Source organism: Anabrus simplex, chromosome 2, assembly GCF_040414725.1.
Source record: "Anabrus simplex isolate iqAnaSimp1 chromosome 2, ASM4041472v1, whole genome shotgun sequence".
In the NCBI taxonomy this organism is placed as follows: Eukaryota; Metazoa; Arthropoda; class Insecta; order Orthoptera; family Tettigoniidae; genus Anabrus; species Anabrus simplex.
Window position 1 is genome coordinate 775682444 of NC_090266.1, and position 24242 is coordinate 775706685.

Here is a 24242-nt window from a genome sequence, read left to right on the forward strand (position 1 = left end):
ATGATGGATTGAAGTCATTCCCCAACCCTGACATTAAACTCCCATCTATAAGTGAGATCCAGGCAATACTAACTCATATGGAAAATTTCAAGGCATCAGAAGAAAATCAGATAACAGCTAAATTATGGAAGTATGCAAGGAAAAATGCAATTGTCTCACTCCAAATTTTTTTGAAGAGATATGGAAGAACAAGGTTATTTCGGAGGAATGGAAAATGGCCCTGATATACCCTTTTCACAAAAAAGGTTCAAAATTGGATCTCAACAACTACAGAGGGATTTCACTGGTGAATGTGACCTACAAGATATTGTCCAGAGCATTACTACAAAGAGCAAACCTCAGTTGGATTGCCAACGTGGGGAGTATCAAGCAGGGTTTAGGAAAGGAAGATCTTGCCCAGAACAGATTTTAAACCTCAGAAACATTTTAGCATACCAGAAGCAGAGGGCAATACCGTATATAGTGACTTTTGTAAACTTTCAAAAAGCTTGATTCCAGAGAAAGAGAGTTGTTGTTCAATATTTTGGAGAAGTTTGGCTTGGATGGGAAAACTTTAAACATCATCAAGGAGATGCTCACAAATACATCCTCTAAAGTCAGATTCATGGGTGAACTATCAGAACATTTTAAGGTCAGAACAGGGGTCCGGCAAGGGCATGGTCTCTCCCTCATGTTGTTCAACTGTGCACTTGAAGAAGTTGTGAGGGAATGGAATGCAAGAACGAGAGAGGGAATAAGACTTGGAACAAAAAACAAAGGAATCACGATATAGTGTTTGGCATTTGCTGACGACTTGCCGCTGCTAGCAGAAACATGGGAGGAAGCAAAAGAAGAAATTGCTAAATTACAAGAGCAGGTGGAGAAGATAGGACTTAAGATTTCTTTCAAAAAGATGAAGATCATGATGAATATACCTGACACTCCTAAGAGAATTAAAGTAAGAGCTCAAAAAATAGAGGTGGTGAAGAGTTTCAAGTACCTAGGGGAATGGATTGAATGGAACAACCTTGAAAGGAACCCAATGGAAGTGAGAAGGACCAAAACAGAACTAGCTTTCCAGAAAACCAAAAACACATACAATAGGCCCTGTGTATTAGCACATCTATTTTTTCTTTCCTTTTTGTGTATTTTAGATAGGGCATTTAGTGTAGGAACAGCATAGTGTACTTGTTTTAGGAAATATGTACAGTTTCTCATCACCTAAAAATAACTTTCACAATATTGATAATGGACAGAACACTTTAAGTCTTTCTGTCTTGGAAGTTGGTTAATGAAAATATACACATTTACAGAAAGCAATCCAAGAAGCAATCTAAGAAGTATAGTGAAGTCAGTGCAATTCAAGTTTATCATCATGACACAATGGGCATTAATTTTAAATAGTTTTAAATTTCACAGGCATAGTAGAATATGTGTATCATCACCTGGGTGTAAAGCATATCTGTTGTTTGCTCGGCCACTGAAGAAATATGAGTCAGAATATACATTCCGGCCCAGGAAACATGCTGCATTTGAGGGGTATGGTCCTTCTTCACTGTCGTTGACTGGCTGACAGATTTCAATCCATCCCTAGAAAGAAGTGCACAAAAAATTCATGAATGGTCCATTCAGATAGGTTTGTTTGGAAGGATTGACCATGAGTAAAACAGGAAAGGCTTTTCTTCTTTTTATATATTTTAAGAGGATTCTAAATTAGTAAGTAAAGAAAATTAAATATATAATAAAATACAATAAAACATTAAAACATAAAGCTGTAAGAACTGACATTGTACAAATAGAAAATAAGTTAAATTATCCCTAAATTGATGAATTACCTGGAAGAAATAAGTGAAATATTGCAATTAAAAGCCTAAGTATGACAAATCCTACATTATAATGTTATTTGTTTTACATCCACTATATATGTCCTACATACTGTATTGTACAGTATAACACCTATCATGAATTAGATAGTAACTCTTAAAAAAAAATGTCATCTTAAAAGTAAAATATATTACACATAAAATTTTAATGAGAATGGTTAATGCTTCATAAAGCATTGCATGCACCTGGCATTATGTTTACATAATAATGCTTTTCTTATCTTAAAAGAATGAATACAAATTTAGTATGCCATCAATTTTAACTTCCCAAATTATTTCATATCTATTATGCCAACTTCTCTGGCATTGATCAGCTATGTGTAATAAATATTGTAACATTTCTGACATAATAGTATGGGAGAGTTATAAGAGGGACAAAATAAAAATAAAATGAGATTATGGAATGCTTATTTTTTATTCATGATTTAGCATCTTTTCCTCTGGAAAAGTAAGTTACACATTATCATCCATCATCATTTCATATTTCTTTCTCTGTGGGTAGTCTGATTTACAAATTATACATGAATACTTACAAAATATAACCTGTAATTGTTATTTTAAGGGAATTTATGGAAACATTACTAAATTCATATTGAGTGCATTATATTGTTTTGTGGTCTGTCCATTTCTATGAATGATGATCAGGGCAGGTCTTATGGCGACGATGGCAGAGGAAAGGGCTAGGATGGTAAGGAAGCAGCCATGGCCTTAATTAAGGTACAGCCCCAGAAAAGGCCTTGTGTATTAGCATATCTATTTTTTCTTTTCTTTTTTCCTCTGGAAAAGTAAGTTACACATGATCACCCATCATCATTTCATATTTCTTTCTCTGTGGGTAGTTTGAGTCTTTCTGTCTTGGAAGTTGGTCATTGAAAATACTCACATTCACAGAAAGCAATCCAGTGAGATTTACATCTGAGAAGTATAGTGAAGTCAGTGCAATTAAAGTTTATCATCATGAAACAATGACACAAGAAAATCAACTGATGGAAACTCACTTATTAGTGAAATATTTACTGATATTAAGCAAAAGTTGATAAGTGTAAGTTGCATATGATCAGAAGAGTTGGCTTATATCTACAGAAATTCTTTTTGTACCTTGTGTACAGCAGGAATAGTGAGCACCATTATTAATACATAATGGGTACCCCAAATGAACACGTAAACCAAGCATTGATACTAAGAACATGTACCTTAGAAGAGGGGGGCACTCATAGACTAGGAACAGGTATTGTGTAGGCTGGAAACTGCCTGCTACATGTCAAGCTTCAGCCTTTCAATAGCTCAATTGGCAGCAGTACAGTCGGATTTATGATAGAGGACAGTGCTTGAGGATACAGAAGTACGAATTCCACGCAAGATTTTTAAAAACTGCCAGTTACCTGGGATGTGGCAAGGTTGCATACTTAATAGTTTGGAAAGACCAATTTGCTTATTTGGCCATTGAAAGAGCCATTGGTGTCATGGTATAGGGCATATATATGGTATGGAGCTGGGTTGGACAAGGATGACCGGGTGATGGTCTGTGGCCAGGACACAGCAAACCAGTTAGCTACGTTGTTCATGTTGCAAGCTTCATAGAACAAAATATGCCCCACTGGAAGGACAACATGCGATGGCAGTTGGGTATGCACCTCTGTGAACTCTTCTCCTTTGAGAAGAGTCCCAACATGACACAAAGCTTATTCACTGCCTCGTGCTGTATTCCAGTGATGAATATGTTGATACAGTACTCATCTGTGGGGAAGCTAGACAGAATGCATACATGGCACAATGCTTGTATCATGAATATTATCCGGATAGAAAACAACCATCAGGCATGACATTTGAGACTGAGGAAAGACGTCTGTTGGTTATTGCTCCCCTGTGAAGGATACAGCCTGTTCGACATCATCCCGTAACGTCTGCTCCCAATGAACAGGTTGTGTTGGATGCTCTCCATCATAACCCTCACACTAGCAACCGGGCCATTGCACAGGATATGAACATCAGCCCCGTGTCTGTTATGTGGGTACTGCATACCGAGCGGTTTCACTCGTACCATCTGCAGTTATACCAGGAGCTCCATGGTCATGATTTCAAAGCCTGGGAGGTGTTCTGTCAGTGGCCCCTACAGCATGTGGACACTAATCCTGCCTTTTTTAGCAACCATCTTATTTACACATGAAGTGCAGTTCCACAATCATTGAACCATTAAATTCCTTAATATGCACTACTAGAGTGTGGATAACTCCCATTGGGTATGATAGGCAGCTTTTCAAGTACAGCAGGACATGAATGTATGGTGTGGCATCGTGGATGATTACCTCTTTGGTCCCTATTTCTCTAAGGGCCATCTGACGGGAATATGCGGTTCCTCCAAGATGGACTACCATCGCTGTTGGAACATGTATCACTCCTTGACCACTGCAGGATGTTGTTTCAAATTAACGGAGATACACCGCACACGGTGGTTGTCATCCGGAACCATCTCCATGCAACATACCCTGATAAATGGATAGGAAGAGGAGGAGCTGTTCCCTGGTCTATCAGATCATCCAATCTTCTACCCCTGGACTTTTTCCTGTGGTCCATCTAAAACAACTGTTGTATGCACAGGAGTCAGCCTATCCTGTTCACCTTCATCAGCTCATCACTGAGGAATGCTGATCAGTTGTGCCGGAGACGTTGCAACCTGCCAGACTATCCTTACAACATAGCGTGCAGCTCTGTATCGACCATGGAGGATGTCAGCTAGAGCAGGTGCTACATTAAATGACATAGGTAACTGAGATCTGGCTACATGTTTCCTAGCCTCTTCCAACCCAGTTTTGTACAATATGCCACATGGCACCTTGCCACATCCCAGGCCTTTGGTGGTTAAAAAAAAAGGAAAAACGTGCATGGTATTAGAACTTCAGTACCCTCGAGCACTGTCTACTATTCATCTCTAACAGCACCCCTGCCAAGTGAGCAATTGCAAGGCTGATGCTTGACATACAGAGGGCAATTTCCAGCCTATACAATACCTGTTCCTGGTGTGTGTGCACCTCATGTCGTAAGATATGTGATCATGTTTGTGTTCATTTTACAGGTTCATTTTAGGTACCAATAACGAATTAATAGTGGTGCTTAGATTTTCTGCTCTCCTCTAGTTTGTAACCACACATCTCATTATATTACCCTGGTCTAGGGTGAGGGACTGATGTATTTCAGAAGTCTTGTAACTGCAGTGGTTGCATAAAACTAGAGTGCAATTGGTGGCTGGACCACCTTTCCAAAATTTTTTAGTGAAATTGAACCAGCAGTGTGTTCCTTTGTAGTTAATGATGCTTACACAGAACACTTCCTAATTTATTTAAATCTGCCACACTTTCATTGTTTTAAATATTTCTTTGATTACAAACCAATAAATATGGCCAAGAGAATGGGTTATATTGATAAAACCACTAATCAAATGTTATTTTATATATTAAGGTAAACAGGAATTACGTTTTATTGTTTCATGAAACTGAATGAGATTGGGTAGTTACAGTGTTGGTCCTTTATTTCGCAGCCTAAGGAACTAAAAGTTTTTAAAATTAATTCTTCAACATCACAGTTGCAAGGTTTATTTACCAGATATTAACCAAATTTTGATATATGCTGTCTACATTACAAGCCATTTTTATTGCACTAACCGAATGAAATGTATGAAATTTCCTTCACACACACTCCCTTACAAATAAGAGAAAAAGTCGGACATTGGATGAGCGGTTTCATCCTGACTGATGGCATATTGTACCCGACAGGGACATGAACTAAGGACTAGAGATCAAGTGGACACATGTTTCTTTGTCTGGGAGAGAGTTTGCAGGAACTCAATGCATGAAACGCCAAGTGTTAGGCTAGGAAGTATTTCCCCCAAGCATAGCTAGGGACCTCCTGGATGGAAAGAAGGGAGAAGTTATCCCCACCAGAAGGTGTTTGTAAGTGGGAGAGGGAAATATTTTAACATCGTAATCTTGGAACCATCTTTAAAACAGCTTGGCCAACTTAACTTTCTATATTAAAGGAATTAATGATTTTAATATAATACTGCACTGTACAATGAATCAAAGAGCTGTTCGTGATCTGTGAACGTTTAGAGTGTGCGAAGTCTTTTATGGTAATAATCTCCTGTTAAAAGAAAGAATATATGATTACATAACAGTGGAAAGTTACAGACGCCATGTGTTAAATGTCTTGATGCCCACTTGACAGGGGAATCCCGTGAGTGAGATGAAAATTGAGGAAAGTTTTTTATTCATTACTTGGAATTCTGCCATCAGATTTCATCCGGGTGAGTCTTAACCATATTACAAGATCACTGGTCCCCTAAAAATTATTGCACTATTGCGCATTTAATACACAGAGAATACGGTGTATAGAAATTTGAGAGGGGAAAACTTCTCAGCTAATATAAGGTTTGGGAAGCGTCACCCCTGGGCAATCTGCGTGTTTGTCTCGTGACAAACAGATGTGTGAACTTCTCGAGCAACAGTTTCCTTTGTATGAAAAATGTTATTTTAAAGAATAGTGGAAATGTCTTAAAACAATTATTCCATGAGAAGATGTGGTATCGGTAATATATTAGAGTGCGCGTTCGGATTATTTTGTCGTAATTCAGAGAAAGAACTTGAACTGAGAGTAGGCCTTATTATTATTATGGCCTGTTGATGTTATTTGGATGCAGCTCTATCTCTATGGCTTCCCTCACAAGATGAGCATAGAAGTCTTTTACAGGTGCTATGACCTTTGCCTGGTCAAAGAGGATTTCATGTTCTGTACTGTAGAAATGTTCTGCTATGGCAGACTGGCTTATAGCGTTCTCCGTGGAGGATGAAAGAGCAACATTCTTTACCGACCTGATGAGCTCTTTCACCCTGGTGCTAACAAGTCTTTTTGCCATGCCAACATATGAACAAACACAACCACATGGAATTTCATATACGCCCGGTGTTTCAAGATGTGGTTTTCCTTTCACTGGTCGAAACAGGGATTTGAGCTTCCGGTCTGCGGTGAAAACTGGAATTATATCGTACTTCTTAAGAATGCACCCTATTCTGTAAGTTATACCTGCCACGTAAGGAAGGAATACTTTTTTCTTTTTGCTGTAGTCCTGGTTGGTACTATCCAAGTTAGGCTCCTTGATCTTCACAGCTCGTGTTATGTCTCCTGATGTATAGCCGTTTTTCTTCATGGATGTTGTCAGTCCTCTCAATGCACTTGAGCGGTTATCATCATCTGCAACATTATTCACCTTAGTATATAATATTCGAAGGAGAGCTGCTTTTTGGGAGGGGTGGTAATGTGAAGATTTATGAAGGTATCTTTCAGAATGTGTAGGTTTCTTGTACATTGCATGGCCTAGTGTACCATTGTTCTTCTTGTATACTAACACATCAAGAAAAGGTAATTTACCTTCATTTTCTACTTCCATTGTTAACTTGATCTTACTGTGAATGGAATTTAGGTGCTCCAAAAATTCATTTAATGTTTCCCTTCCATGCGGCCAGACAAAAAATTTGTCATCCACGTAACGATAGGAGCACCTAGGTTTCAATGGTGCTGTTGTTAATGCAGTAGACTCAGTGTTCCATAAAAATATTAGCAACCACTGGTGACAAAAGTGAACCCATTGCTGCTCCTTCTGTCTGTTCATAATAATCCCCTTTGAAGTTGAAGTAAGTAGATTTTAAGCAAACTGCTGTCAGATTGGTCAAGTCCTCAGACAGGTATTCTCCGATGTAAGCAAGTGTTTTTTCTACAGGTATATTAGTGAAAAGTGACGTAACATCAAAGCTTACCAGGATGTCACCTTCGTCCACCCGTAGTTCACATAACCTCTGCACAGAAATGTTTTGAATCTTTAATGTGATGTTCTGTCTTCCCTGTCTTTGGCTGTAGCAGTGATGAAATATAGCGGGCTAACTCATGGGTCACAGAACCAATGGCACTCACGATTGGTCTTAGTGGCACATCATCCTTGTGTACTTTTGGGAGGCCATAAATGACTGGAGGTTCCGGGTCTGAATTTAGTAAGAACTTCTGCAAGTGTTCTGAAAGTGTTGAGCTTTTCACTAGTCGAGTGACTTGTGTATTAATTTTCTTAGTGGGATTCCTAACTTTCTTTTATGTTTCTTCTTCTAGTAGGTTGTTCATTTTTGTTTCGTAATCAGTTGTATTCATGATGACTGAAACATTACCTTTGTCAGCTGGAATTACAATTATACTCTCGTCTTTGCGAAACACATTAGCTTCTTTAAGTTCACCTTTGGTCAGATTTCGACGTGGTGGCTTCACTTTTCTCAGCACGTAAGATACATCTTGACAAATTTCTTCTGCCTTATTTAACGGTAAATCTCTGATGGCACACTCTACCCCACAGCCAATCTTCTCTACTGGGATTCTTCTCGATGCCACAGCGAAGTTAAAACCTTTCTTTAGCACTGATATTGAGTTCTGATTCAGTACTTTATCAGACAGATTTACTATGACCTTTTTATAATCTAATTCCAGTGGTTTGCGTTGGACCATTTTCTATAATTTCCTTTCTTGATTGTCTCTACTATACTCTTTTACATGTTTGGCCTGCTCATACGTTATCCTGTCTATCAAGGCCCAATGTTCAGTTTGAAAGTTAATGCTAATCTCCATGAAAAGACTGAGTGTAATTGTATTGTACTTATCCAAATCCCTCCTAGTTTGTTGAATTTGATTTCGTAGCAAACGTCTGCTGGCTTCCACCAGAATCTTCTTGGTTCCAGCTCAAATCCCTGTTTCGACCAGTCAAAGAAAAACCACATCTTGAAACACCGGGCGTATATGAAATTCCATGTGGTTGTGTTTGTTCATATGTTGGCATGGCAAAAAGGCTTGTTAGCACCAGGGTGAAAGAGCTCATCAGGTCGGTAAAGAATGTTGCTCTTTTATCCTCCACGGAGAACGCTATAAGCCAGTCTGCCATAGCAGAACATTTCTACAGTACAGAACATGAAATCCTCTTTGACCAGGCAAAGGTCATAGCACCTGTAAAAGACTTCTATGCTCATCTTGTGAGGGAAGCCGTAGAGATAGAGCTGCACCCAAATAACATCAACAGGGAAGACGGCTTCAAGTTATCAATGCATGGAGACCTGTACTGCAGAAATACATGCACAACACCACCATGGCACAGCGGGACACACTCAAACTGTTGACAGAGGGCGGTGAATCAGTAACTTCCCTCCCAACCACCACAGCACGGTGCCACGATCCTTGAGTCCAGTTAGTGGGGTAGGCCGTGGAGAGTATGGGCATGACTTCCACGTTCCTTCGGAGAATTTCTTTGCTCACTGTCGGAGGCAAAACTTCACATGCCCTGATCAAGGCCAATGCAATTTGGCTGAAAGCTTGGCTTTATTATTAAATAAATATATATATATATATAGTGGCTTTAATCCAGTTCATTTATTTCTTTATGTTAATACAATGAGCCATAAAAACCTACATTCATTAAAAATTTGTTACCCTTTAGATGTTCATTCACAATACTTAGCAATCAGTTATAGCAGGCATAATTTCAGTAAACTTTGAATACCCTCTCCAATGGTTTACTACCTGGTTTATATTTATATTCTAGAGATTCATGATGATGATGATGATGATGATGATGATGATGATGATGATGATGATGATGATGATGATGATGATGATTGTTGTTTTAAGAGGACAAACATGCACATCATTGGCTTCTTTAGAGAGTTGAATATCTGATGGAATATTTAGGAGAATATGATGATGATGATGATGATGATGATGATGATGATGATTGTTGATTTAAGTGGGCAAATGTGCACATCAGTGGCTTCTTTAGAGAGTGAATACCTGATGGAATATTTAGGAGAATATGATGATGATGATGATGATGATTGTTGATTTAAGAGGCCAAACATGCACATCATTGGCTTCTTTAGAGAGTGAATACATGATGAAATATTTAGGAGAATAAAACCAATCATGTCTAAAAATATATACAAAAATATGTAAATATATATCGATATATGAACAAATTTTTGTGTATATTTTCAATACTTTGTTGGCATCTAATATAGGTGAAAAGAATTTGACACTGTAATTTCCTCAAATTTTACTAGGGGTATACTGTGTACCATAATTGAAACAATGAATGATGAGTCTGTGAGTGAAGACATTTAAAATTATTTAGACTGCTCAACATATTAATTCTTTCTCAGCAAATTTTATTCCTCTTTTCATTGTTCCTATGTAAAGATGTATAAAAATCACTGTCCATCACTTACAGAATTATTAAGATGTGGCCTGGAACTTCCTACTAGAGTTGTGGTAGCATATGGGGCTGGAGAATTTGAGTTGTCACTAGGCAGACCACCACTGCACCTGTCTTCCATATAACCACGACGACCTTGAAATGTAGTGAGTGATGCATGTGTTGCTTCAACTTCTGCATATGCTGGTGTTGCATCACTACTGTCTGAACTCTTTGCTATTCCAGTTTCTGCATAATCATTTAAAGCAGTAACAATAATGCTTCCATTATTTAAAAGCCTTGATTCTGACATGGTGCAGGATTCTCGGTCACTTGCTTCTGAATGTCTCCATCCATTGGGACCTGGACGGTTCTCTATCCACAGGGAAGAATCGTGTGGTATGGATGAATGTGATGTTGCATTTGATGGATGAGCCAAACCTATTGCAGCTTTCAAACTTAAGGGGGTGGCAAGAACACCTCCATTTGAACGTGATTCTGAAAATAAAACATAATTAGTTTTAATTACTGATTAACATTTTGAACAATAGAATTTTGGTCACCCAGCTGTACAAATGTGCAAAGGTCCTCAGTGGTCCATGGTGCCATGGAGTAAATGAATGTGGAATGTATGAATAGTGGCATCTTTAGATGAACAAGACACCACCAAAACCAATCATGTCTAAAAATATATACAAATATATATACAAAAGTAAGGTAGGTAAAAATTGTATAACTTGGATTGTTTTTATATCTACTTAAGTAAATGGTTACTACATATCACTATGTAATAAAATGTTGTACTGCTTGCTAGGTTTCAGGTACAACTGTCCATATCTTGAAGGGGAAAATTTTTCTGAAGTTTTCTCTCTCTTCTTAAACTATTAAGAAATGGTATTACTTCTTAGTGAATGGGTGATAATGGAGTTATTTAACTTTAAATGATTTTGGTAGCACCTAGTACCTTCACATTATTGCTATAAAGTTCTGTAAGATATTTAAACCCTTCAGAATTATATGTAAAATATTTTCCTTATTATTTTATGTACATTAATATGGACAAAATTAACACGAAATTCCTCAGTTGGCTGCAACTACACAAGGGGTTATGATGATGATGATGATGATGATGATAATAATGTTGATGATGAACCATATTAAGTCAATTCAGGATTTATATTTAACATTTGTTTAATAGACTAATGTCTTTAAATCTTATTAATCTACAATCTTTACAGAGAGCAGGAGGTTGGAATTGTGCATCCACATGCTTGGATTGTTTGAGCAATATTGCTTATTACACCAATCTAGGGAATGGGTGATTTAGATTTAATTCCTGAAGGCAATTGTAGTTTCAATTCCTACTTCTCAAGTTAATGAACAAAACTTTTCCTAAATTATTAGGTCTAATTACATAGAATAAATCAATGACTTTTATGGGTAAATAGTTAAGCAGTAGAAGTCTTACCATGTAGACCAGGAAGAGTAGACTTTTTTGTAAGCAACTGTCGTCGTCGTACAAGCAACATGGCAGCAAACAGTAGGACCATTACTGCTACCATACTTCCCAACAGAGCAATAAACCAAGTTTCTGTTAAGAAATCACCACCATTCAAATTGGGATTTGAGCTTCGATCATGCTCAACTGGCTGCCTGCTGAAAAGAAAGCCATTTATTGGGTTTATGAGAGTTATGAACAAGACATTTTGTGAGTGAAATATGTTGTTATTCAAATATAAACTCACTGGACAAAACATCACCCTAGTGCGCAAGCACAAATGGATCATTAAGCCTGTACAGATGACGCAGTGAACAAGTCCCATGCTCAACTGCACGTACACTGCCTCTATGTCAGCATAACACAGTAGTGATCAGCGAGACACTGTACGTCAACATGTGTAGATGTAAGGTTGTGACAGACTGGTGAAAAGGGGCAATCGTGTTTGGCCATGCCCATGGCCAAATGGTGTGTGACGATGCTGGATTTGTTGGTATTTCATAGCAGACTGTCAACTTGTGTACAAGTGTACGTGTACTACACGTGGCCATGAAACACAACATCAGAATTGTGGTCAGTAAAAAGATCCTGATGGCAAGGGACCGGACATGCATTTCACGGATTGTGAATCAAAATCGCTTCCAAACCCAACAGGAATTGCTGCAGTCAGTGAATGAAGGTCCATCCCAACCTGTTAGTAAGAGAACATTACAAGAGGAACTGCATGCAATGAACATTTTGAGTTGGTTACCTCGCAAGAGGCTATTACACAAGCACATAAAACTGCGTGTCTTCAGTGGACTAGAAATCATCAAATGTGGACAGTAGTTGACTGGCAGAATGTAATGAGGCCTGGTGAATCATGTTTTTGCCTGTATTCCAATGATGCACGTCATCAAGTGCACCAAAGACCAAATTAAGCATTTCATCCTGGATGTGTGCAAGGTCAGGTTCTAGCCGGAGGTGGGTCTGTGATGTTTTTGGAATGGGCCCGCTCACTGAGGTGACCACTAACATGAACCAACATATTTATTTAAACATTCTGGATGCTTAGATGTTGCCTGCATGATAAGTATGCTATTGATACTCCGATTCTTCAAGATGGCAACAGCAAAGCTCATCGGGCTGGATGCATATGTGACTGGTTTTTTGAACACTCCTGCACCCTATTACATCTTGATTGGCTTGCAAAATCACCTGACTTGAACCCCATTGAAAACCTTTGGGACATATTGGAGCAGTGGGTAAAATGCCAAAATCAGCATTCCTGCAGTTTGGTAGAAATGCATGATCAAATCCTCAGCAAGTGGCTTAACCTGGATGTGATGTACCTGCACAACCTTGTTGACTCACTTCCTAACCAAATTCAGGTGGTTGTCAAGTCCAGAGGCTGAGTTACATGGTATTAAATGATGCTTGTAGTGATGACTAATTTTTTGCCCAGTGAGCTTACTATCTGTTAAAAACTTCTATTTAAGCTATCTCAAAAGTAAATTAACAACCACCAAAGCCATTCTCCCCAATAATGACGGATATCAGATGATAAGAATATTTATTGCGAGTGAAATTTTGTTGATAACAGACTTCCTTCAAATTAGCTGAATATAAATTTAATATTCTATTACTAAGATAGACTGAGGATCTTCATATGCTTAAAAATGTGTCAGTACATCTGACCCTACTGGTCCCAGAATTAGTCAGAAATGGAATTTCTATGCTTCAGCAACCTGGCTATTCACCTGACTTAGCTCGCTGCAACTTTTAACCTTTTTTCAAGGATGTGAAAACATCTGAAAGTAGGTCATTTTACTTGTTAAATGATGTAGAAAGTGCATTGAAGTCGGCTTTATGGGAGTACTTCCCTAAGCTTTGCTGGTGCTAGCAAGAATATATAGTTGTCCAAGGTGGTTGTGCATTGGCATTTTAGAATATTCATGTTGAAGGAACTATAACATCAAGTCCTTGAACTGTTGGATCCAATCTTATATATTTGATCTGGGCAAATACTGATTCAGTATCTTATTCCAAGCGCCGGGATATCTTTCCTAATGAATTAGTTACATACACTTCGTACCCTACTGTCAATAGCCCTGAAGATGGTTTTCAGTGGTTTCCCATTTTTATATCAGGCAAATGCTGGAGCCATACCTTAATTAAAGCCAGGGTAGCTTCCTTCCTACTTCTAGCCCTTTGCTATCCTATTGTTAACCTAATGCTGTGATGTAAAGCAGATTGTAAAAAATGAATCAAAAATAAGTTACACACACTGGTACATACACCATAATAATACAGGGAAACAGGGAGCTTTTATTCATGTCAAGTTAATAATATTTGACTGAAGAGAAAGGTTTTCTGTGAAGATGGGATGGAAAAGAGCAAGGACTAGGAAGGCAACAGCCATAGCGTCAAATGAGATGCAGCCTTGTGAAAAAATGTGAAACCTTGGAAACAACCTTCACATTTTTATGTTGCACCAACTCAGACATGTCTTATGGTAACAATGGAGCAGGACAGGGCTAGGACTGGGAAGGAAGGTACAGTCCCAGCATTTGCCTGGTGTGAAAATGGAAAACCATAGAAAAACATCTTCAGGGCTGCCAACAGTGGGGTTATCTCCTCCCAAATGTAAGCTAACAGCTATACAACTGTTGCGAGCTGTTTGTGCTTACCTTACGTAACAAAATTCTCCCCTTCGAATTGGTGCTCTTTTCTCCGTCTGCTGTTACGAACTGTCGGCTTCCTGGCTGCTTGTACTACTGCTGTCACTGCTCGCCTGTATGGCGCATCCACTCTGATGTCACGCCTATAGTATGTTCTCGATCTACCCCGCTGGCATATATATATGGCCTTGTGTCGTTCATTCGGAGGTCAGTTGTGGTATAACCTTGTTAAGGACAGTGGGAGCTGGAACTCTACACACGGCTGGACCGTGTCCATTTTACTTGTAAACTTCGTGCTGGACTTCTGTCAAGGGTGAGCAGACACTGTTTCTTTCTATCATTTAACGTGCCCTACCTTGCTATACTTGGGCTTCGCCGTAGTAACGAAAATTGAACTTTGGTCCCTTCAGGACACATCTGAGTATTCATGCAGCGCAAATGTTCTGCCTTTTGGACATTTATATTCCTAAAATATGGTGTAAATGGTGTACTGGACAGATGATCTAAAATTCTAGTCCATAAACATTCCTACCTTCTGAGATGAACTTTTGCATCGCACCTGTTTAGTGCTGGGGACTTGGCGGCTTGATCCTTATCCTATCCCATTCCTCCGTTTCTTATTTCCTTATTCTAACCTTTATTTTCTACCTTTCTTTATTTCTTTTCTTATCCCATCTATCTGTTAATTTTGCGTAAAAATGGTGCTTGGTCAAAAGATGTGGTCTGCTAATTTAATTTGTATGTTCATCGGTTAGCTTCTATTTTATTATCGCTTCTGCGATGCGTGTGTGTTTTAATCCCTTCTGGGATCATTTGTTAGAATTCGTATTTTTTTTTTTTTAATCTACCAAAAGGATCACTCCCTGAAACTGGAGATTGGTTTATTTCAATTCTGAATCTCTAGAATTGTTTGGCATGAGGTTACATTGCAATGTCCTATTGTAAACACTGTATCAATTTGTGAGCTTATCTTGCAAGTGTATGACACTACCAACTTTGTATTCTACTGGCACGAGCCTGAAACTTTATTTGATGTACCTCCCTTCTAGCGTATTGTGTAATATAATGCAAAGAAACTGATTTCAGAATCTATGGGTTTCCCCCCCATTCTTTTACTTTTTCCCCTAATTGAAGTGTCGGAACATATGTCCAAAGATTGTAGTGATTGATGCTTAGGAATTCGATTATGACGATGTAATTAAAATTTGTATCACCTACGTGTCTTAAAATCAAACTTAATGCTTTTATTATGCCATATGCTGGTTCATACTATTTGTTCTGATGTAAATATAATTTGTTACCCCTTTGAGATTGGTATAATATATTTGTTATTTTCAAACTTGTTTTCCAAAATTCTCTTTCACGAGTTCCTTTCCCCTATTACTTCTGTTTTCACATGTACCTACCATGGCATTTCTCTTGGGTAGCGGCCCTTTAACTTGTTTATGCACATGTATGGAGCTCTAAACTGCACTGTTTACGGTAATGTTGACACGATGTATTGAACTGTTATATTCTCATGTTGCACGCTTCTCGGCACTCTGCGCGGTTGTGTACTGTCAGTTCTGAGTACTTTGATATCTTGTTGTCTAGTATCCCAATCAAGGGCACTCTCTTAAAAGCAAATCTCAATTACAACGCTATTTCTAGCAAGTTGATAGTAAGCAAAGACACTATCAAGTACAAAGATCGTTACATATGGTAGCAGATTACCCTTTACTTTAGTCTTTTTCTTTTATTATTCTGTATATCATGGCTTGTTTTTCAGATAATTTCCCTTTAGGGGATGACCTTTCTCTACTATCTTCACCAATTCCTCAAAATTTGTCACTTCCAAATCCTTCTGTTCCCAATTTAATTTTGTTTTCTTCTTCTTCCTCAGTCTATCCGTCTTCTACTGATCATGCGCCTGATGTAACATCTAATGAGAGTAAATCTCCTCCCTTCCGATACCCTATGGCCCCTCCCCCCTTCCATACCCTCCTTCCCCTGTTCTTCCTACCACTTTGGTGGATAGTTCTCTCAATATTCAGATTATTAAACAATCTTTACTTCAAGTCCCCCAGTTATCAGCAACAGATCCTCGTAGTCTTACAATTTGGTTATTTTCAGCCCGTAAATTCTTAAATATTAAAGTAGCTTCCTTTCCTCAACTGATTGGTCTTCTCTCCACGAAAACCACGGGTTTTTTCTCCACATTTTGGCTTGATAATATGTCCAATTTCTCCAACTGGTACGAATTGAGGCACGCTGTTCATAATTATTTTCTACCCCTGGAAGTACGTTATAAATTGAGTAATGAATTTATCAGACGACATCAGTTACCTAATGAACCTGCTCATGATTATCTTGACTCTATCATAACTTATACCGATGTTTTGAATATATCACATAATACCCAGGAATTAATTTCTATTATACAGTTTTACGCGGCTCCCTCATTTCGCATGCTCTTGAACTTTCTAGCTCCTCCTGTTTCCCTTCTGCAACTTTATAATTTAGCCCATCAGCACACTATAAATTCTTTGGGAGATCGTTCGTTCTATTCATCTGTTCCTCCTCCGATTATTCCTTCTACTTCTTCATATTCTGCTTTACCCGCACCTTCCCTTCCCGCTGTCCGCCCTCCTATCACTTGTTATCGGTGCAAACTGCCCGGCCATCTTGCGCGTCAGTGTACTACTCCATTTTCGGGAAATGCATTCCACCCACGTCGCTAAGCAGTAGACGCTTAGATGGGGAAAATCTGCCTCCTTTATTAACTGCATCTTCCCAATCCACTTCAAATTTGGCTTCATTTTTACCTCCCACTTGTCATGTCTTAGTTACTGCCAATAACTCTCCTTCTGTCGCCCTTCTCGATTCAGGTGCCGCTGTTTCTCTTATCAGCTATCAATTCTATAAATTGTTAACCGAACTAGATCCCCATTTACATTATCTTCCTACCTCTACACGTTGTCTTTCTGTCTCTAGTCAGCCTTTGAATATTATTGGTACGGTTTCTTTGCATATTAAAATGCAGCATTTTTCCTGGCCGTTTACCTTCCTTATCGCTGAATCTTTATCTCTCCCTATCATTTTGGGGTATGACTTTTTTGCTTATACTGGTCTTCTTCTTGATTCCGCGCATTCTAAATTTTCTTTTCCCTTTTCTGATAAATCTGTTCCCTTAATCCATACTCTTGACTACCCTTCTCGTTTCTTTTCTCCCCTTCCTATAATTAATTCTATTCATTCCGATCAAGTTCAAGCTTTGCTCACTGAATTTTCGGACGTCATCACCCCTAAGCTCGGTACTGTCAAGGATTTTTTGGCCCATATTGATCTTAATGATACCACCCCTGTTCGCTCCTCTCCATATTTCCTTAGTCCTCCTCGGATGAAGGTTTTAAATCAGCTAATACAGAAAATGTTGAATGATAATACTATTATTCCATCATCTTCCGATTACGTCTCTCCCGCCTTTGTGGTTGATAAGCCTGATGGCTGCGCGAGGTTCATTGTTGATTTTCGTTAGTTGAATGAGAAAATTGTTTATGATGCGTACCCTATGCCCAAATTAAACTCTGCATTTCAACATTTTTCCGGTTCAAAATTTTTTTCGATTTTCGATCTTAATTCGGCCTACAACCAGATCCCGTTGGATGACATTAGCTCCCGGTATACGGCTTTTATTACCCCTAATGGCCTTTACCAATTTAAAAAAGTCCCTTTCGGTTTGAATTTAGGTTCCCAAATTATGCAACGCTTCGTCGACTCCCTATTCTCTGATATTAAGTACAAATATCTTTTCCCTTTTATTGATGATATTTTGATTTTTTCTCCCGATTTTGAATCTCATCTGTCGCACGTTCGCGAAGTCCTTACACGTCTCCGCAACGTCGGCTTAACCGTAAATCCGTCTAAGGTTTTGATCGCTCAAACCTCCATTAAATTTCTGGGTCATATTTGAAGTTCTGATGGTATTGCTGTTGACCCTGAACGAGTTTCTGCTATTACTAGAATTACGCCTCCCTCTAATTTAAACATTTACGATCTTTTTTGGGAATGGTCGGTTTCTATGCCAAATACATCCCAAATTTTTCTGCTATTTCTGAACCTTTGAATGCTCTTAAACGTAAAGGTGTTAAATTCCATTGGTCTTCTCAACAACAAATTGCCTTTGACCTTTTAAAAACTAAATTATCTCATGCACCTCTTCTCCAGATTCCTGATTTTAACGTCACCTTTGAATTGTCCACCGATGCTTCTGATATTGCTATAGGCGCCGTTCTCCAACAAACTATTAATGATTGCACACTCCCTATTGCATATTTTAGCCGTCTATTATCCCCTGCCGAATGTAAATATTCTACCTACGAAAAAGAGGCTCTTGCCCTCATCCTCTCTATTGAACACTTCGCTGATTATCTTGACCACCGCCCATTCATTGTTAGTACCGACAATCAGGCTCTTTCTTGGCTCCTCCATAATGCCCCGAAAATTGGTCGTACGGGTCGTTGGTTACTCCGCCTTTCACGATTCAAGTTTTCTCTTAAATTCGTCTCTGGATATAACAACTCCATTGCCGATGCTTTATCTCGTTTATTTGAAGAACCTCATTTCCAACCCTCTGAGCTCGATTTACTTCCTGTTAATTCTGTTTTTTCTGTTTCCTCGTTAACTAATTTTCCGCTTTCTTTTCAATCGTGTTTACAACATCAACAGCTTGATCCTTACTGCCAACAAATTTCTCGTGACCTGGTTTCCCCTAATTATTCTGGCCCGTTTCGTCATCAGCAGCAACTTCTCATTTTTAAGCCTACTCCCAAGGCCACTCCTCGCCTTGTTCTTCCTTCCAGTTTACGGTCCATGGTTTATCAATACTTTCATGATTCTCCTGTAGGGGGACATTTTGGGAGAGCTAAGACTTATGCATGCCTTGCCTCCCTATTCTATTGGCCCCAAATGCGCAAGGATATTTTTTCATGGGTGCGTTCTTGTGCTTCTTGTCAACGCCATAAGCCATTGAATCACCTTCCTTATGGCACCTTTGCCGCCGCTCCTGCTACCTACACCTGTGAGAAATTTTATGTTGACATTGTCGGATCTATTGTCAAATCGTCTAAATCAAATTCTATTTTTTTTGTTTTTTTGTTTTTTGCTAGGGGCTTTACGTCGCACCGACACAGATAGGTCTTATGGCGACGATGGGATAGGAAAGGCCTAGGAGTTGGAAGGAAGCGGCCGTGGCCTTAATTAAGGTACAGCCCCAGCATTTGCCTGGTGTGAAAATGGGAAACCACGGAAAACCATCTTCAGGGCTGCCGATAGTGGGATTCGAACCTACTATCTCCCGGATGCAAGCTCACAGCCGCGTGCCTCTACGCGCACGGCCAACTCGCCCGGTAATCAAATTCTTATATTTTTACTTTATTAGATGGTTTTTCCAAATTTCTCATTGTTCGCCCTTTGCAAAATATTTCCTCTCAAATTGTTATAAATCTTTTGTCTAACCATATTTTTCCAATTACTGGCCTCCCTAAATTTCTTATTTCTGACAATGCATCCATTTTCACGTCAAAATTATTTTATAATTTTTGTTTTTCATTAGGTATCAAAAAAATCTGTACTTCTCCATATCATCCTCAAGCCAATACTGTTGAACGGTACCATAGGAATTTGAAAACCTTCCTATCCAGTTTTCATTCCAATAATCAGAAGCTATGGGATACTGAACTTCCCTCTTTTGTGCTTGCTTTAAATTCTACCATCAATTCCTCTACGGGTTTTTCCCCTGCAAAACTTTTTCTCGGTCGTGAATTGAACACCCCTTTGTCTCTTACGTGGGATTTGCCCTCCCTCTTGGACACCCCCTCTCATCGCCTCAGCCATTCCCAATTGCAAAAGGCATATGACAAGCTCCTTCAGGCGAGGGAAGTACATAGGAAAGCTTGTATCACTCGGGTCTCTCAACCTACATTTAAGATGTTTGACCAAGTTCTTCTGAAAAACCATCTTCTTGGTTCCGCTTCACAAAATTTTTCTGCTAAACTTTCCCCACTTTGGTTAGGCCCTTTTCGTATTCTTTCCTTTCCATCCCCTAATACTGCTCAGCTTCAATCTCTTCATACCCCCACGGACATTAAAAAAGCTCATTTTTCTATGTTGAAACCGTTCCATTTTTAAGGCCCCCTCCCCCTCTTTTTTTCTTTCTAGGGTGGGAGTTGGGTAGCGATCAGGCCTGCTATCCCTTTTTTTTTTTTGTTTCTTTGGTATCGTTTGCTGTCCAGTCCTCCCTTTTCTCCTCATTTTTTTTCTGGTTTCTGCTCTCCCTCCCTCCAGCTCCCACTGTCTAATCTTTTCACCCCTGACCTCCCCTCATTATATTCGTTATCTGTGTTATTTTCTTTATATATATTTATTGATCAAGTTTGTCCTTTTATTGTAAATATTTTGACTGCAGACCACTTATCATTGTATGATTGTTATGATACGATCCGGATCGTTCCTTTGCCCTCTTCCTTCCCCCCCCCCTTTTCCTCTTTTTCTTGTTTCTTCTTTCTTGTTACTCATTCTTTCGTTCTTTTTCTTTCCCTTTGCTGCTGCATCCTGCCGGGCCCCGGAGATGGCGCCTCGTCTGGACCTCGTCGGATCTGCGTCTCTACGTTTCTTCTGCCTTCTTCTGTTGCTGCTTTCATCTGTTCATCGTGGGATCCGCGCTGAATCTTTACCATCCTCATCTGTGCTGGCTCCACCATCCATCGTTTGCTCGACGTGCTTCTTCATCGTTCATCGCACCAATCCTTCAGATTTCTCCCGTGTGGTGGGAGTATATGTTGCGAGGTGTTTGTGCTTACCTTACGTAACAAAATTCTCCCCTTCGAATTGGTGCTCTTTTCTCTGTCTGCTGTTACGAACTGTCGGCTTCCCGGCTGCTTGTACTACTGCTGTCACTGCTCGCCTGTATGGCGCATCCACTCTGACGTCACGCCTATAGTATGTTCTCGATCTACCCCGCTGGCATATATATATGGCCTTGTGTCGTTCATTCGGAGGTCAGTTGTGGTATAACCTTGTTAAGGACAGTGGGAGCTGGAACTCTACACACGGCTGGACCGTGTCCATTTTACTTGTAAACTTCGTGCTGGACTTCTGTCAAGGGTGAGCAGACACTGTTTCTTTCTATCATTTAACGTGCCCTACCTTGCTATACTTGGGCTTCGCCGTATTAACGAAAATTGAACTTTGGTCCCTTCAGGACACATCTGAGTATTCATGCAGCGCAAATGTTCTGCCTTTTGGACATTTATATTCCTAAAATGTGGTGTAAATGGTGTACTGGACAGCTGATCTAAAATTCTAGTTCATAAACATTCCTACCTTCTGAGATGAACTTTTGCATCACGCCTGTTTAGTGCTGGGGACTTGGCGGCTTGATTCTTATCCTATCCCATTCCTCCGTTTCTTATTTCCTTATTCTAACCTTTATTTTCTACCTTTATTTCTTTTCTTATCCCATCTATCTGTTAATTTTGCGTAAAAATGGTGCTTGGTCAAAAGATGTGGTCTGCTAATTTAATTTGTATGTTCATCGGTTAGCTTCTATTTTATTATCGCTTCTGCGATGCGTGTGTGTTTTAATCCCTTCTGGGATCATTTGTTAGAATTCGTATTTTTTTTTTAATCTACCAAAAGGATCACTCCCTGAAACTGGAGATTGGTTTATTTCAATTCTGAATCTCTAGAATTGTTCAGCATGAGGTTACATTGCAATGTCCTATTGTAAACATTGTATCAACTTGTGAGCTTATCTTGCAAGTGTATGACACTACCAACTTTGTATTCTACTGGCACGAGCCTGAAACTTTATTTGATGTACCTCCCTTCTAGCGTATTGTGTAATATAATGCAAAGAAACTGATTTCAGAATCTATGGGTTTCCCCCCCATTCTTTTTCTTTTTCCCCTAATTGAAGTGTCGGAACATATGTCCAAAGATTGTAGTGATTGATGCTTAGGAATTCGATTATGACGATGTAATTAAATTTTGTATCACCTACGTGTCTTAAAATCAAACTTAACGCTTTTATTACGCCATATGCTGGTTCATACTATTTGTTCTGATGTAAATATAATTTGTTACCCCTTTGAGATTGGTATAATATATTTGTTATTTACAAACTTGTTTTCCAAAATTCTCTTTCACGAGTTCCTTTCCCCTATTACTTCTGTTTTCACGTGTACCTACCACGGCATTTCTCTTGGGTAGCGGCCCTTTAACTTGTTTATGCACATGTATGGAGCTCTAAACTGCACTGTTTACGGTAATGTTGACACGATGTATTGAACTGTTATATTCTCATGTTGCACGCTTCTCGGCACTCTGCGCGGTTGTGTACTGTCAGTTCTGAGTACTTTGATATTTTGTTGTCTAGTATCCCGATCAAGGGCTCTCTCTTAAAAGCAAATCTCAATTACAATGCTAATTCTAGCAAGTTGATAGTAAGCAAAGACACTATCAAGTACAAAGAGTGTTACACAACTCAAACTGTGCTGCCAACTTACTTGGTTTAGTACTTCATATTTTATTAAGGGGTAGATAAACTATTCTAATTGTCCATGCATTTATCTTATTAAAGCAAGCATCAAGTTTCTGGTTGATCAATTTATTCACTGACAATTTGTGTGTGGCATTCTAAGCTATCAGAGCCTAATCCCTGACAGATAGGAAATATTAAGCTACAAAAGAAAGATACGGCTAATGAAGTGAAACTTTACATATTGAATGGTAAAATGTGCAGGTGTATGTATGTGTGCTTGCTCTTAAATGTTATACTTAATACATGGAGGGCAAGTGAGCTACAAATAGCCCTTTTGGCATAAGAAGAAATTCTCTTAGTCATCTCCATTATTTAACACATCTTGTCATTATCAAATCTTGGTGCTGTAACTGGCCCATGGTATACCTGTAATAATGATTAGGCTTGTAGTCCTTCACATCTTATCACTGGAAATTCCCAGATCTTTGACAGATGTGCACATGGGTTGAAATCTTAGCTCTAAAAGTTCCTGGTTAACTTCTAAACATGTTGTATCAAACTTCTGCATACCCCAAGCTCCCCACTATACCACTGCAAGTGAAGTTCCTGATAATATAGTGTTAATGGTAGTCAGTAAAGAGGGAATGATATAACTGCAGTTCTGCTTCTGCTTGCCATGTACGAATTGTATAATTTCCTTTTGAATACAAAAGGTATATTCTGGGCATTGTCTGTACTTGCAGACATTCTATCACTGTGGACATACCTATTCTCTGACACAGCAGATTTAGATAGGGGAGCCCGCATCTTTACAATTTTGATGGCAAAATCAGTCCTTACTGGTAGCCATGTTGTCACATTAACATCCAAATACTTGATATATTTCATGCCGAACAGTAATGTCACTGCAGTCTGACATTTCCTTTTGGGTTACCTGTCAGAGGTGGTTTGAATTTATCCATGTGAGTAGAATATGTAATTTTTATTAACATTTGTCTCAAGCTCTTTAGGCATTTTCAATAATGAAATTACCAGCATTTTTCCTCAGTTTAGCAGTGGGCACATCAGTCGGATTGCCACACCTTTCCAAGATGCTTATGGCAAATGCACCATTGCAACAAAGAAAGAAATTCTTTTATAACTATTAGATAATTTGGATAAACTGAATATTAATAACTATACATTTGATATGGGTGCTTATGTTGGCTTCATCATGACTCGAAGAAGAAAATGCCAGATAAACTTCCATGGGAATTATTTACATTCACTCAGCTGCCAATTAATTCTAAACTTGTTAATGAGGCACTGCAGATTTTGGATAAATTGTAAAAAATTAATAAAAGGCAGTGACGTAGTCTATTTCATAAAGCTGGAAACCTCGTAGTAATAAGAGATTTAGATACATTATCCTCTCATCTTATATCAAGCCATTAAC

General features: G+C 38.9%; 1 protein-coding gene across 1 annotated transcript in view; it reads right to left on the bottom strand.

The window, feature by feature from the left end:
- Window positions 1–24242, bottom strand: part of LOC136863684 (roundabout homolog 2-like) — a 231455-nt gene that overhangs the window by 63372 nt on the left and 143841 nt on the right. The window contains exons 12-14 of the mRNA XM_068226035.1: window positions 11597–11781; window positions 10163–10626; window positions 1425–1569 (exon numbers count right to left, since the gene is read on the bottom strand). Of these exons, the coding sequence (XP_068082136.1) occupies window positions 1425–1569; window positions 10163–10626; window positions 11597–11781 (794 nt within the window). The remainder of the gene's footprint in view (window positions 1–1424; window positions 1570–10162; window positions 10627–11596; window positions 11782–24242) is intronic.